We start from the raw sequence: 15,080 nt of genomic DNA on the forward strand, positions 1-15,080 counted from the left end.
TTTTAAGGTTTATTACACTAAAGATAACGATACTTCGTCCATGCACACAAGTTTTCAGAATCTGCGTACAGTGAAATAAATATTTACTACATCAAACTGAAATCAACGTCAGTTTGGAACGAAATATACAGGCCATCAAAATGAATACAAAATTTAATTTTATGGCACGAAGCAGGAAGATTCAGGAAGCTTTGTGGCCGTGTTGATGTTTAAATGATTTCAAAACATTTTTTAAAATAAAATACATTTTATGGATTACATAATAACAAATTCAAGGCTTAGTTGAGTGTTATAAACATGCAAAATATTATTCACAATGAAACTTAGCATCACTGCTGTAGGACAAAAATTAAGGCTGTGTCACTTTATCAAAAAAATTGCTGGGAATTTTTTTTCATACTTTAATGTTGCCAATGTAAAATATTGAAGCATAAAATAAAAGAATAAAACAACACTAAGGCACATATATCTGATTGTTGCCATTTTAGCCAGAACAGATGCTATTGTTATCATATTGCGGAATATCAGGATGCCAAGCAAGCTATTGTAGTTTAGGAAAGCCTGGCAGTTACCACATTTCTTTGAAGAGCATCCTGGATCACAAGAGGGGCATTAAGGCATTGGATCACAAGAGGGGCATTACTTGAAACAAGTACAACTTCATAACTTAGGAAACGCAAGACGTAAAACACTTTTTCACAGCATCCCTTGCAAATGGAATGTATGATATGGAATACCACGTAAAGGCAAGAAACTGAAGAACACAGAATAGCAGACAGAGGGCACCGTTCTTCCACTGCAAACAAATTAATTTATTGGATTTAACATTATAAAACCTGCACACAGTAAACAAAAAAAACTTACCCAAAAAGCAGAGCAAAGTGTAAGTATGATCATCAACTAAAATTAAACAAACAGTATAATTAGGAAAATCATGCTAACATACGTATATTTCACTATCACTGACTACTTACAATCATTACAATAGTTGCAATGATTCTTGTTTCTTTGAACATGCTCTTCATCTGGCTTATGGGGCCTCTGAGGAAAAATGTACTGCAAATTGCAGTAGCTGTTCCAAATGTGTACAAGACACCAAAGGCAGTGTACTGCTGAATGATAGCCATGATGGAACCCTTTAACAACAAGTATTGTGTATATCTTGCGAGTAAGCAGGCTCTGTATTGTACAATTATGCTCTGTACGACACAAACACAGTTGCTTTCTTTGCAGCACAATAGTTGTCAAGGTAAGTTCTGGCATATGTCTTATCTAATTTACTCACAATTTTTTGAGTATGTCATCAATGAGGGTAAATATTGTTACTCACAATTATTGACAAAAGAATTCCTACAACGCAGCATGCAACAAATCCTTTAATTCTTGTTTCCCAGCTTAGTGACGGACACAAGCTATCTCCTCCCCCTGTGACCTAAAATAATTTAGTATAATATTTATGTTAAAATTTAAAAGCAGTAAATGTAAGATATTGCTATGCAAAAATTTTTGATATGGCTCTCATATCATAGTAGGTGGGGTAGACCTCGGTTAAACCAGATTTGATGAAACCAGATGCCTAGTTTTTAATCTGTAAGCTTTAGATAGCCCAGAATAAAAAACCTAGATCTATACCAATTCCAGCTATTTGGGAGGATTTTTCAGAGCTTTCATACACCAATCCATGGGAATTTAGCAGGTCCAAACCAGTGGCGGATCCAGAAAAAATATGAGGGGGGTGTTCGGTTTCGGTACCTAATTAATGAAGCCGTTAGATGCGGTTACAATTTTTTTTCGGACATTTGTTATGCTGTAATTTTTTGTCAAAATCTCGGTGGAAACGAGTTTAGTTGTTGAACACGTTGCCAATATTACGCTTGTTAAAAACAGCTGTTAGCGCTCGCAAATGTGTAGTTTTTGTTTGTATGTTTTCTTGATAACATAAGCCCACATTTAATTCCTTTGTAGATGACACGTATATTCAAGCCTTTCTTTCAAAGTCGCGGTAATGAAACTACGGCGCAAGCCTACTACAAAAACTCGCATCGAGTGTTCAACAGTGTTACGCAATTGCGAAAGCCAGGAAGCCACCGTTTATGTGACGATTCGCGCCAACACTGGCGTTCGTATTTTGGCAATGCTCGACCACAATTAACCTTAGTTTAGAGCGGAAAATTGGGAAATTCCCCCCAAAAAACCCAAATACACATCGATGTTTTAGCAGTAGATAATTTGCGAAATATATATAAAAAAAACAGACGATATCGGAAATAATCGTTCAGCTACATTTATTTTGGTGCAATTTTGTCAAACAATTACAACTCTTATAGAGTGGGCTTCTGTATAGAAATTGTAGCAGAAATGAATAAACTTATAAGGCCGTGCTTTCGAAAACAGTATCGGGTTATTGACCAACGGCACAACCAACGATTGTTTCATAAGAGTCATCGCCGCGTGAATGCAGCGTGCGCGACCGAGAAACAAAGAAACAGTGAGGACGAACACTTGACCGTAGTGTTCGTTCCTGCGGAGCGGGAAATTAATCGCACTTTCACACCCCATAATGCTGGGGGGGGGGGGTGTTCTGACACCTAAACACCCCCCCTAGATCCGCCACTGGTCCAAACAATTAAATTAAGAGTAAACTAAACTTTTTTTCTGGATGAGCTTTTTAAGTGGAGTTTTTTGGGTTTAACAAGATAAATTGAATCTGGATTATTACTAAATTTAGCAATGTTACAATTACAAGTAATTTAGCAGGCTAACTATCATGGGTGCTGATAAAAACCTGATTTAAAACCTAGTTTTATCGCAGTTAAAGTGCATTGATCCTAATGCATGTTTGGCCTTCAATAGTATTTTTATTTTATTCATTGTTAAAAAAAATATATTCTGGAACCTATGCTATGTTAACAGAAGTATGGGCCAGTCTCATTATTCTGAGAATTAGGAGCAAATCTGTAAATAGTGTTCCTAAGTTATATACATTTCAACATCCTACAAAATTATATTTAAATGAATAATACACATGTAAATGTCTATATAAGTGCTTTTCATGCAGAAGTGGAGGTGTCTTTTATACACACAAAAAACTTAAAAAGAAATGGTAAATTTTGACTTGAGGATCATGCCAATGTCAACCATCTATAGTGCACAAAAATAGTTTTGCAGACAGAACTGCCTAACTTTGTCCTTTTCCAGTTGAAAAACATGCACCAGTATAAATAATTAAACAAAGGAATGTCCAATGACAACATTTAAACCCAGGTTTAGCAAGAAAGCACATCAGATGATTGACACTTACATTACCACCCAGGATATTAGCTTCTTCATCAGCCTCTTCATTCCCATTTAAAACCCTTCGTAATGAGTCCATACCAGAAATACTATTTGCCCCAACAGTGATTAATTGTAACACCACTACACTACATGCAACTACTAACAACTTAGCTGGGGACACAGATACATAATGTTACAAATTATTTTATATTTTATGCACTATATGTTATCTCGAAGAAGCGCTTGTTCCATTTTTGAATTTATGTTATCAGTACATTTCAAAAGAAATAAGCAATATTTCTGAATGATACACAAGCACAGTTTAATAAAGACACTAAAAATATGCTACAAATGTGAAGATGACAACACACAACACTCAAATGATCTGGATAAGCAGGTTAACTTAGTGGAAAATGTTGTGGCACAAAAGTGAATTTGGTATCGTACAATGGGACTAACATGGTAAAAGCTAGCCACTTGCATGCCACATATAACTTACCGATGTAACCAAGCCGGATTCACCGCCATCATCTTCTTGGCCATTCAATACTTTGCGTAATTTATCCATGCCAAATAATTTAGCTTATCTGTTTGATCAAAACCACACGTCTAAAATATCCCAAATTTTATATTACACCTCTGCAGTCAACTTCCACTAAAATTTTAAATCAGTCTATTGGTTTGAAAACATGCAGATTGTAATATTTTATGAACTATTAGTTTTGCAACACAAACCCAATGTTAGTCACACGCATTTTACAAGGCGCCCAATCCTGCACACAGCGTCATGAAAACCGTAAGAAACGCACACCACACTCATGATGTAGTAACACTACTGTCATTCTGGCAGAATCCAAAATTATTGTTTCGCAAAATGCGTTCCGCATCAATGAGCAGCATTGCACAAGAAGGTTTAACTTATACAAAGGAGTTTATTGTTGGTATATATCATACCAGTAAGCATTATTTTGCAAAATATTTCACTTCTTCATCATTTAGTACCAATACATCTGTAGAAGTCCCAAGTTTATATTCAAAATAACCTGAAATACGGATGTTTTTGAGCCTTTTTGCATTGCCGGTGACGTCACTTTCAATCAAGTGCCAAACCACTTTCCGCTTCATAGGATTTTATTTAAATCACAGTATCTGTCAAGGATAGAGTGCAGAATAGCGTGAAAGTAACAAAAATCGGTAGAGATCCCACGTATTCCATCAGAATGACCTGCGAAACATGTTTTTTTTCGCTTTCTTGCATTGCCGGTGACGTCACATTCAATCAAGTGCCAAACCACTTTCCGCTTCATAGGATTTTATTTAAATCTCAGTATCTGTCAAGGATAGAGTGCAGAATAACGTGAAAGTAATAAAAATCGGTAGAGATCCCACGTATTCCATCAGAATGACCTGAAACACGGGTGTTTTTGCGCTTTTTTGCATTGCCGGTGACGTCACTTTCAACCAAGAGCCAAACCACTTTCCGCTTCATAGGATTTTATTTAAATCTCAGTATCTGTCAAGAATAGAGTGAAGAATAGCGTGAAAGTAATAAAAATCGGTAGAGATCCCACGTATTCCATCAGAATGACCTGCGAAACATGTTTTTTTTCGCTTTCTTGCATTGCCGGTGACGTCACATTCAATCAAGTGCCAAACCACTTTCCGCTTCATAGGATTTTTTTTAAATCTCAGTATCTGTCAAGGATAGAATGCAGAATAGCGTGAAAGTAATAAAAATCGGTAGAGATCCCACGTATTCCATCAGAATGACCTGAAACACGGGTGTTTTTGCGCATTCTTGCATTGCCGGTGACGTCACATTCAATCAAGTGCCAAACCACTTTCCGCTTCATAGGATTTTATTTAAATCTCAGTATCTGTCAAGGATAGAGTGCAGAATAACGTGAAAGTAATAAAAATCGGTAGAGATCCCACGTATTCCATCAGAATGACCTGAAACACGGGGAGTTTGCGCTTTTTTGCATTACCGGTGACGTCACTTTCAACAAAGTGCCAAACCACTTTCCGCTTCATAGGAATTATTTTAATCTCTGTATTTGTCCAGAATTTATGTCGTCGCAAAATCTAATGGAGTGACACACCCGTTTTTTCACACATTCTCATACATTTTCTCTTCTGATCACAATATGTCAAACTTATGAACTTGCAAAGAACGTTTTATTGTGCAATATTCGTCCAATTGTTTTTCCTTCTTTTTGTAGTGAATATAAATGACCGTGAAGGTAATGCTTGTTAAAATAAATATTTTGATTCAACATTTTCAAATAAAATGATATTTACTCTTAAAAAATGGTAAATTTATACATGATGTTGATGTATCACAGGTGAAAGTGATCTTTGCTTGTTACACAAACATATAAGAAACACAATTTTTATGGTGGCCACTAAATCTAAGAAACAAATTGAGTAAACAGGCACAATTAAAGAAGAAACATTGCACGTTTATTCGGACAGTTTTAAATTATCAGGAGTTTTGATAACTGCCACATCTTTGACAATTGAGTTCTTGAAAATTTCTGCATCATCTGTAGTTAGTACCTTCTGGTAACAGGATCAAAGATTGCTGAAATTTTCATGAGTCGGAAACGTTCGCTATTACTGTACCTCATTAGGGTACATTTCATGGCCAACCGTGTAATAAGTCAAACTCATGTACTCGTACTTAATTAACGAACATGCAACTTATTAACGTGCTTGTAACTAATTAACGTGCGCGCATGTTAAGTTGGCCGATAGTGTCATAATCCTAGGTAAAATTACTTGTACTGTCATCAGCTTATGGGCGTCGATATGCTCTTGTTTTCTGCTTACACCTTTGCAAATATCACTCATGTATCCATCTAGTGGCAGGTAGCGTCAGATCTATGTCAAATCATCAAATGTTATCGCAACTGCTTAAAAATGTAAGTGTTTCATCACAGGCCCAAATATACCATGGCCCTGCACAAATTTGTAAGTACCGAAATGTATTTTTCAAATATTTATCCTCTGTCAAATTTGTCCTCTTTTTCCAGAATTAAACATTTGAACAGCGAAGTTGCGCTGTATGCTCAGCTAACCTTGTACTTTTACGTGCGCATATGCCTTTACAAATTATCTTGATTTTAAGTTATAGTAAACATGTACATACTTTGTTTTAGTGCGCATGGGCTGCCCATATTCAAAAGAATTTTACAGCGCTTGCAATGCCACACAATAACTTTACAAAGTTTGCATCTTTACGTCGCAATTTAATTGTGTTAAGCTTGCCCAAAAGCAGAGTTGATTGCAGTGAAACCTCACGTTTTAGGTTCTCTTTAGGGTTGCGATACATCAAAGTAAACGGTGCGAACTACAGATATCCACAAGATGGATACATGAGTGATATTTGCAAAGTAAAAGCAGAAAACAAGAGCATATCGACGCCCATAAGCTGATGACAGTACATGTAATTTTACCTAGGATTATGACACTATCGGCCAACTTAACATGCGCGCACGTTACTTAGTTACATGTTCGTTAATTACGCATGCGTACATCAGTTTGACTTATGACACGGTTGGCCATGAAATATATCCAATTAAGGTGCATGTAAACTAATAGCGAACGTGCTGCTTACCAACGCGCGCGTACCTTATTATACCACATGATGTCGCTCTTATTCGGAATTTGATACTGTTGGCCAGGCTTTAGATAACGCGCACGTTCATTATTACGGCACACGCACGTTATCTAAGGTACGCGTACAATATGGCGAATTAAGACACCGATGTCCCAAACAACATAACGAACGTGCTCGTTATTTAAAGCCTGGCCAACAGTATGTCCAATACAACATAATATACGTTTAGGGTTTGAATGTGAAGTTGCAATATGTCACGATGATAATGCTGGCTAATTGCCTTTAAATTGTCCGCTTACCAGTGCACTTGGCTAAGATGCAGGCAGTTGGGTGTAATTGTTTATTGATGAAATGTAACTAAATAGCATAAAATGAAATGGAATATATTTAGAATCAAATAGAACGGTCAGAAAGGGCGAAAAGCGTTACCGTATAAACATATAGTCTCGTGATATGCGATATTGTGAGAGAAAAACAGTGGGCTCGTAAATAAAATTTGGGTAAGAAAGCCCCAGCCCATTACGTAGGGTGAAGTATCCCTGTCACAAACAAACTCCCCCAATGGAATGCGATGACAAATTTTTTATCAATGCAGCTTCCAGTTCTGACATTGTCCCACATGCGACTTGGTGAGTGTCAATGCAAATTCTTATCAACGCGATTGCGGGTACATTTTCACCCATATGTCAAAGGCGGTTTGCATCACACGACCGCAATTTAAATCGAATGTCGCTAAAAAGTACTTAACCCTGATATTGGGATGTACTTCAATATGTAAAAAAAATGTTTGAAAAATAATGTATGTTCACAGTACGTTTTACACGCAAAATTGACGATAAAGGTGTGCGCAATGCTAATGATAGGCCTAATGCCGACCATGCACATTCGCAATACAAAAAGGAAAACAAACGAGAGAAAAAATCATTTGTTCAAACCTTACTGGATGATGGAACCAAGCTACCCTGGCAGGCTGTCGATCGATTACCGTATCTATAGTGCTGAGTAAAAGGTTTGATACTTGCTGGACCTATGTTTCAAATGTTTATCACATTGCTTATATGTGTTTTGCATTCCACGGAAACTGATGACGCCCTTTACAAGGCGAAATATAAATCTAAGCAACCTTCGTATTAAAAGGAAGTCAACATAAATGGTTACATGTACATATTCGCAAGGGTTAGGCGTGTTTATGAAAAGACTAACAAACGCGTTTGGTATGTGTATCAACATACTTTATACAGCGACGTTAATCGAAATTAAACATGCACAATATCGAATCAAGTCAACCAGCATGATGGGCAATTGGCATATTTAATCAAGAAGTATTGCAAAGGATGTTAACGTCGGTATGGAAATAAGGTCAGAGTCCGACGATTTCGCCACTACCATTCGTCAATACAAACTCCCAATCGGATAACATTAAGTACCTCAAAGGCTATCGCATAACGAGACAGGATCGTCACATTGCGAAAACCCTCATTTGGCAGCTATGGTATTTGGCAGCTACAGTACATGCAATGTAAACATTTCTGTGTTGTTTGATTACAATGGTGGATATCGTAAATGCAAATTTTGCCAGGCAATTTGTGCACAAAACACTGCATTGGCTAAAATCCGAATTCTCTAATCGTTGCGATCATGTACAGCTCATCTGGTGGAGCGTTGGGCCTCATTAAAAATCGCAAAAAAGTGAAAAAGCCCTGGTTTGAAGTCATTCTGATGGAAAACATGGGATCATTTTTACTTTCACGCTATTCTGCACTTTATCCTTGACAGATACTGACATTTAAAAAAAATCCTATGAAGCGGAAAGTGGTTTGGCACTTGATTGAATGTGACGTCACCGGTAATGCAAAAAAGCGAAAAAACACCCGTGTTTCAGGTCACTCTGATGGAATACGTGGGATCTCTACCGATTTTTATTACTTTCACGTTATTCTGCACTCTATCCTTGACAGATACTGAGATTTAAAAAAAATCCTATGAAGCGGAAAGTGGTTTGGCACTTGATTGAAAGTGACGTCACCGGCAATGCAAAAAAGCGCAAAAAAACGTGTTTCAGGTCATTCTGATGGAATACGTGGAATCTCTACCGATTTTTATTACTTTCACGCTATTCTGCACTCTATCCTTGACAGATACTGAGATTTAAAAAAAATCCTATGAAGCGGAAAGTGGTTTGGCACTTGATTGAAATTGACGTCACCGGCAATGCAAAAATGCGCAAAAACACCCGTGTTTCAGGTCATTCTGATGGAATACGTGGGATCTCTACCGATTTTTATTACTTTCACGTTATTCTGCACTCTATCCTTGACAGATACTGAGATTTAAAAAATATCCTATGAAGCGGAAAGTGGTTTGGCACTTGATTGAATGTGACGTCACCGGCAATGCAAAAAAGCGAAAAAACACCCGTGTTTCAGGTCATTCTGATGGAATACGTGGGATCTCTACCGATTTTTATTACTTTCACGTTATTCAGCACTCTATCCTTGACAGATACTGAGATTTAAAAAATATCCTATGAAGCGGAAAGTGGTTTGGCACTTGATTGAATGTGACGTCACCGGCAATGCAAAAAAGCGAAAAAACACCCGTGTTTCAGGTCATTCTGATGGAATACGTGGGATCTCTACCGATTTTTATTACTTTCACGCTATTCTGCACTCTATCCTTGACAGATAATGAGATTTAAAAAAAATCCTATGAAGCGGAAAGTGGTTTGGTACTTGATTGAAAGTGACGTCACCGGCAATGCAAAAAAAGCGAAAAAACACCCGTGTTTCAGGTCATTCTGATGGAATATGTGGGATCTCTACCGATTTTTATTACTTTCACGCTATTCTGCGCTCTATCCTTGACAGACACTGAGATTTTAAAAAATCCTATGAAGCGGAAAGTGGTTTGGCACTTGATTGAAAGTGACGTCACCGGCAATGCAAAAAAGCGCAAAAACACACGTGTTTCAGGTCATTCTGATGGAATACGTGGGATCTCTACCGATTTTTATTACTTTCACGCTATTCTGCACTCTATCCTTGACAGATACTGAGATTTAAAAAAAATCCTATGAAGCGGAAAGTGGTTTGGCACTTGATTGAAATTGACGTCACCGGCAATGCAAAAATGCGCAAAAACACCCGTGTTTCAGGTCATTCTGATGGAATACGTGGGATCTCTACCGATTTTTATTACTTTCACGCTATTCTGCACTCTATCCTTGACAGATACTGAGATTTAAAAAAAATCCTATGAAGCGGAAAGTGGTTTGGCACTTGATTGAAATTGACGTCACCGGCAATGCAAAAATGCGCAAAAACACCCGTGTTTCAGGTCATTCTGATGGAATACGTGGGATCTCTACCGATTTTTATTACTTTCACGTTATTCTGCACTCTATCCTTGACAGATACTGAGATTTAAAAAATATCCTATGAAGCGGAAAGTGGTTTGGCACTTGATTGAATGTGACGTCACCGGCAATGCAAAAAAGCGAAAAAACACCCGTGTTTCAGGTCATTCTGATGGAATACGTGGGATCTCTACCGATTTTTATTACTTTCACGCTATTCTGCACTCTATCCTTGACAGATAATGAGATTTAAAAAAAATCCTATGAAGCGGAAAGTGGTTTGGTACTTGATTGAAAGTGACGTCACCGGCAATGCAAAAAAAGCGAAAAAACACCCGTGTTTCAGGTCATTCTGATGGAATATGTGGGATCTCTACCGATTTTTATTACTTTCACGCTATTCTGCACTCTATCCTTGACAGACACTGAGATTTTAAAAAAATCCTATGAAGCGGAAAGTGGTTTGGTACTTGATTGAAAGTGACGTCACCGGCAATGCAAAAAAAGCGAAAAAACACCCGTGTTTCAGGTCATTCTGATGGAATACGTGGGATCTCTACCGATTTTTATTACTTTCACGCTATTCTGCACTCTATCCTTGACAGATACTGAGATTTAAAAAAAATCCTATGAAGCGGAAAGTGGTTTGGCACTTGATTGAAATTGACGTCACCGGCAATGCAAAAATGCGCAAAAACACCCGTGTTTCAGGTCATTCTGATGGAATACGTGGGATCTCTACCGATTTTTATTACTTTCACGTTATTCTGCACTCTATCCTTGGCAGATACTGAGATTTAAATAAAATCCTATGAAGCGGAAAGTGGTTTGGCACTTGATTGAAAGTGACGTCACCGGCAATACAAAAAAGCGCAAAAACACCCGTGTTTCAGGTCATTTTGATGGAATACGTGGGAATTATGTGATGATATGAATGCGAAGGAGTTGTCAAATGAAATATTTTGCATAATTGCGTAACCTGGTATGACATAAACCCAAAATAAACCTAATTGTGTAGTCCAAACTTTGTTGTGAAATGCTGCTCAATGATGCGGAACAAAGTTTTCAAAAAATTAATTTTGGATTCTGCCAGAATGACAATAGTGTAGTAACACGATCCTTTTTCTGAGCTGATGGCCAGCGGCAGTCATGTGACGAACGTATTTGAACAGGCGAGCGCAGGATCGAACGCCTGCGTGGAGAATGACGGCCATATGCTTTTTTATTTCTATCGCATGTCCTGCTTGCAAACATGCTTCTTTCGTTTTATTTAGGTGACTAACATATTCTGTTTTAAATCTGTGATTTGTTTGAAGATAATGGAAAGTACTCCGTGGATTCAGAAGGTATGCAAAAGAAGACCGTGCACGTATTTTCATTTTGCGTGGGTTTTGTATTGACAGGCAGATAATCGCATTGACATTCGGACCAAACCAATCGACAAATCTAAAAGACAGGTGGCTCACGTATTTCTGTTCAGCAAATCTAGCGCCGTGCTGTTCGGCACAATTGAAATGCGATACGCCGTTCTGGTGGGTGCAATGGCATATGTCATATATATTCACTTTTGTTGTTACAATATACTCTTGCAGATGGTATTGCGCTTCGACGGAAAATTTGGATTTCCTGGAGGGCAAATTGAAAGCGAAGAGACCGTTTTAGATGGACTCAATCGTGAGCTACATGAAGAAATACTTTTAGATGAAAAGTGGGGGGTGGATTTAGCATTCAAGACCCTAATTCAAGTATTGGTTCTTAGGTACTATTTGGACGAGTCGGACTATTTTTATAGCAACGATCAACAGAACATGATCAACCATTTCTACGTGAAAGAGTACAAGGAAAGTGAACTGCATGACATTGAAACAAATGCTCTTAAATCAAGAGACTGGGGTGGGGAGGTATACATAGTCCAAATCCCTAAATTAAATATTCCATGAAAGGAATTATTGATGTTTTTCAGACTCTTGGCATTGTAAGAGTACCGGTGCAAGATCCACTTAAAACAATACAAAAGAAAACCCCTTTGGCTCAATTTCTTAGAAATAACTTTGTTTCAAATTCTCGTGAACAGCTTATCGAAGCCATGATCAAGACAAAGATAATGTCCATGGCGGACATGATGCAAATCTGGGCCCAAGTGGACTGATACAGTGTATGAATACATAATCGATAAAATGTCATTTATTATGATATTCTATGTAGCATAAAAAAGCAAACAAACACCAAGGGAGGCAAAGTGTGACCAATTTTCATTTCAAGATGATAAAGAAATCTGCATTTTTATAATTTTCACATGTAACATTGAAACAGCAGCAGGCGACACGACACATGTCCAATTAAATACACAAGTGCACATAAACTTTATTTGAATTGTTGGCATCATGTTTGACAAATCCTATGCCAATTATACACATTGCATATTCGGGAATTAAAAACGAAAACATGTAAAGCTAACTGCAAGCCCGTGGAGGAATCTTGTCTACATCATAAAGACAGACCAAGTTTTATGACCTGTATTTATCTGTTTTGTGTAAATGACCACATAAAATTTGCAAAGAATGTCGGACTAAAAATATTTGTAGTTCATGCAGTTGGAGTAAATTCTTCAAGTTTAAAAAAGAACTAATTGTACAAAAAACAAAACAATGTACAACTGCATAAAATTACATTTTGAAGTGCTTCATACAATGTAGTCGTAGACATCGGTTTTTGCCGTTGTGGGCTCATAACAAGGGAAGAACCAATCAAGCGAAAATTTGTCTCCGAACACTGATTTAACATTTAACCACTTGTCCCCTTTGCCCCAATGCTTCTCATTTTTCAACTGTTCAATCCCTGTTTCATTGTAGCATATTGAGTGCATTTGCGTTCCAAACATTATAAGGGTAAACAGGAAAAACAAAAGTCCCTCAAACGTTAATGTCACCAGAAAAATGATAGTAGTTGGTGGTGTAAATGCCTGGCAATCATCCCATTGTGACCCCAAGCATTTCAGAAAATGGGAAACTACCAGGATTAAGGCATGCAAGGATATTGAAGCTATATAGAAAGTAAACAGAACAAAGTATTTCTGATTAGCCTCGCCGACACAGTTGTTTATCCAAGGGCAGTGATGGTCCATCTTCTTGATGCAGCGCTTGCATACACTGCAGTGGTGAGCGCGGTCTGGTTTAATACTATAGCACTTCGCACACTTGTACACTATCTCTCCAGGTTGAAGGTTGAGACTTTCAAGTTTTTCTTTGGTGGCGTTGTTCCGTGGTATCGACCCAGGATCAGTTGTCATAGATTTGAAATGTGATGCCAAAGCCAAGAATGCGAGTGCGTTGAACAGGAGAAGGTTAAAAAGGCCTGAAATAGGACTGGTCTCCAGAGAAGGCAACAACATGACAAAGCAGACAACAAATTCTGCATACAGAACAAGGCCCCATGTGATCGCGACGCACACCATTCCACATACATCTTTTACGAGCCACAGTTCTCGGCCCTGAGTTAACCAGTTCAAAAATTTAAGCTTCATCCTGCCTTCTGCTATAAGTACAGCATACCAATACAAAATTGAGCTGAAAAAATAACAAAAATATTTCTGAAAACATGGCTGTAAAATTTGGTTAAATCAGAAATCGTTAAAATCATGCGAACAAATTTTTTACATCATTTTGGCATGTAAAAATACATACTGAGCAATCTTTTTATCAACTAATACAAAATATTTAGAAGAGTCATCCTCCACACACATCACAAAAAAACAATGTTTTAACAAAATTTCTAAACAAGCATACATTTGGAAAATTTGTAGTGTGGACTAGATCAACAACAAACACGCCTATTTTAGGGTACCATACATTGAATTGTACCTCTTGCATCGTGTTTTTGGTAATTTGATGAATATTACATGGTGAGAAAAAACTTACTAAGTAATACAAGAAAGACTGTTAAAACGATCTTGACATTATGTCACCTGTGTGTAATCGGGTTACATTTTTACAGTAATATAGATTGTTGATCACCGAATATTGACACATCATCAATAGCCAAACAGATTTTTTTTATATATCACAACCTTATACAACGACCAGCGAACTGCGACTCGCTTCAAATAAAAAAAAAGAAACATGAAGCCTACCAGACCAGGGGCTACCACACAACAAAAAAAATTTACGTATACCGGCAAGCTGCGTTCCACTTTGACTTTGTGATCTCTATCAACACTGTAAAACACTTACTACAGAGATCAGCTGGTGCTAATTTCGGAAGAAAACATTGTAATTTAAATTAATTTTGGTTGCACAATAAATGCTATACATGAAACGTATAACATTACAAAATAACCAAGCCATCTTTTTTGATCGCACATGGATTCTAATATTTTTCTGGTCACGAATCCCGATCGATACGCCATGATTAATATTTAAATTTGTCTTTTTGCGATTATTCGTAAATAGAGTTCTTTAGTTCCACAGAGAAAAGTAATAAAGCCAGTATTCCATTGTTCCATCGTGGGATTGTTATTTAGCTCTACCTTTCGATTTTTATTTAACAAGAAAATATACAAATTTGCTCTATTTTTCTAAAAAAACAATCTAAAAAAACATTTCAAAACTAGGAATGATTAGAAAATGTAATTATTAGGTTTTGCATAACAAACTACACGTACCAAAAGTGAGGTGACCATTAACTCAATTTAAATCGTGATAAGCAAGAACTATGATTTTGGATGTTTATAATTGTTTTCGTTTCTTCTCCATTATCAGATAAAATTAAACTAATAGACAGACGAATTTGGTATTTTCGTTTTGCATTGAGGCCCACAGTCTTAATTAC

At 37.2% G+C, this 15,080-nt stretch overlaps 3 protein-coding genes across 5 annotated transcripts; 1 reads left to right on the plus strand and 2 right to left on the minus strand.

Annotated features, from left to right (window-relative positions):
• On the minus strand, window positions 1-4,047 carry LOC145894038 (vesicle transport protein SFT2B-like). Of its 2 annotated transcripts, none has more exons than XM_082982476.1 (5): window positions 3,776-4,047; window positions 1,331-1,432; window positions 975-1,136; window positions 865-900; window positions 1-796 (listed from the first exon to the last, which is right to left on the minus strand). In XM_082982476.1, exons 1-5 carry the CDS (start codon window positions 3,842-3,844, stop codon window positions 668-670), a joined length of 498 nt encoding a protein of 165 aa, XP_082838602.1. In that variant the 5' UTR covers window positions 3,845-4,047; the 3' UTR covers window positions 1-667. The 2 variants fall into 2 exon arrangements, with proteins under 2 accessions (XP_082838602.1, XP_082838601.1); XM_082982475.1 differs by lacking the exon at window positions 3,776-4,047 and adding an exon at window positions 3,302-3,705.
• A 7,484-nt stretch (window positions 4,048-11,531) lies between these two features.
• LOC145894341 (U8 snoRNA-decapping enzyme-like) lies at window positions 11,532-12,424 on the plus strand. 2 transcript variants are annotated; one of them, XM_082982897.1, is made up of 5 exons: window positions 11,532-11,599; window positions 11,657-11,785; window positions 11,846-11,961; window positions 12,013-12,154; window positions 12,217-12,424. In XM_082982897.1, exons 1-5 carry the CDS (start codon window positions 11,573-11,575, stop codon window positions 12,400-12,402), a joined length of 600 nt encoding a protein of 199 aa, XP_082839023.1. In that variant the 5' UTR covers window positions 11,532-11,572; the 3' UTR covers window positions 12,403-12,424. The 2 variants fall into 2 exon arrangements, with proteins under 2 accessions (XP_082839023.1, XP_082839022.1); XM_082982896.1 differs by having other exon boundaries at window positions 11,846-12,154.
• Window positions 12,425-12,931: 507 nt separating this feature from the next.
• On the minus strand, window positions 12,932-13,821 carry LOC145894340 (palmitoyltransferase ZDHHC3-like). The gene has a single exon (XM_082982895.1). It carries the CDS (start codon window positions 13,774-13,776, stop codon window positions 12,937-12,939), a length of 840 nt encoding a protein of 279 aa, XP_082839021.1. The 5' UTR covers window positions 13,777-13,821; the 3' UTR covers window positions 12,932-12,936.
• Between the last annotated feature and the right edge of the window lie 1,259 nt (window positions 13,822-15,080).

The sequence above is a fragment of the Ascidia mentula genome, chromosome 3 (assembly GCF_947561715.1).
Source record: "Ascidia mentula chromosome 3, kaAscMent1.1, whole genome shotgun sequence".
Taxonomy (NCBI): domain Eukaryota; kingdom Metazoa; phylum Chordata; class Ascidiacea; order Phlebobranchia; family Ascidiidae; genus Ascidia; species Ascidia mentula.

What these genes read in the sequence shown, in the direction of transcription:
- LOC145894038 (XM_082982475.1), bottom strand. Translation starts at nt 3,373, where the DNA reads ATGGACTCATTACGAAGGGTTTTAAATGGGAATGAAGAGGCTGATGAA. An exon ending in CTAATATCCTGGGTGGTAAT is followed by an intron (nt 1,433 to 3,301) that starts GTAAGTGTCAAT and finishes AAATTATTTTAG; the next exon opens with GTCACAGGGGGAGGAGATAG. An exon ending in TTGCAACTATTGTAATGATT is followed by an intron (nt 901 to 974) that starts GTAAGTAGTCAG and finishes GTTTAATTTTAG; the next exon opens with TTGATGATCATACTTACACT.
- LOC145894341 (XM_082982896.1), top strand. Translation starts at nt 11,573, where the DNA reads ATGGAAAGTACTCCGTGGATTCAGAAG. An exon ending in GTACTCCGTGGATTCAGAAG is followed by an intron (nt 11,600 to 11,656) that starts GTATGCAAAAGA and finishes TTGTATTGACAG; the next exon opens with GCAGATAATCGCATTGACAT. An exon ending in AAATGCGATACGCCGTTCTG is followed by an intron (nt 11,786 to 11,845) that starts GTGGGTGCAATG and finishes ATACTCTTGCAG; the next exon opens with ATGGTATTGCGCTTCGACGG.
- LOC145894340 (XM_082982895.1), bottom strand. Translation starts at nt 13,776, where the DNA reads ATGAAGCTTAAATTTTTGAACTGGTTAACTCAGGGCCGAGAACTGTGG.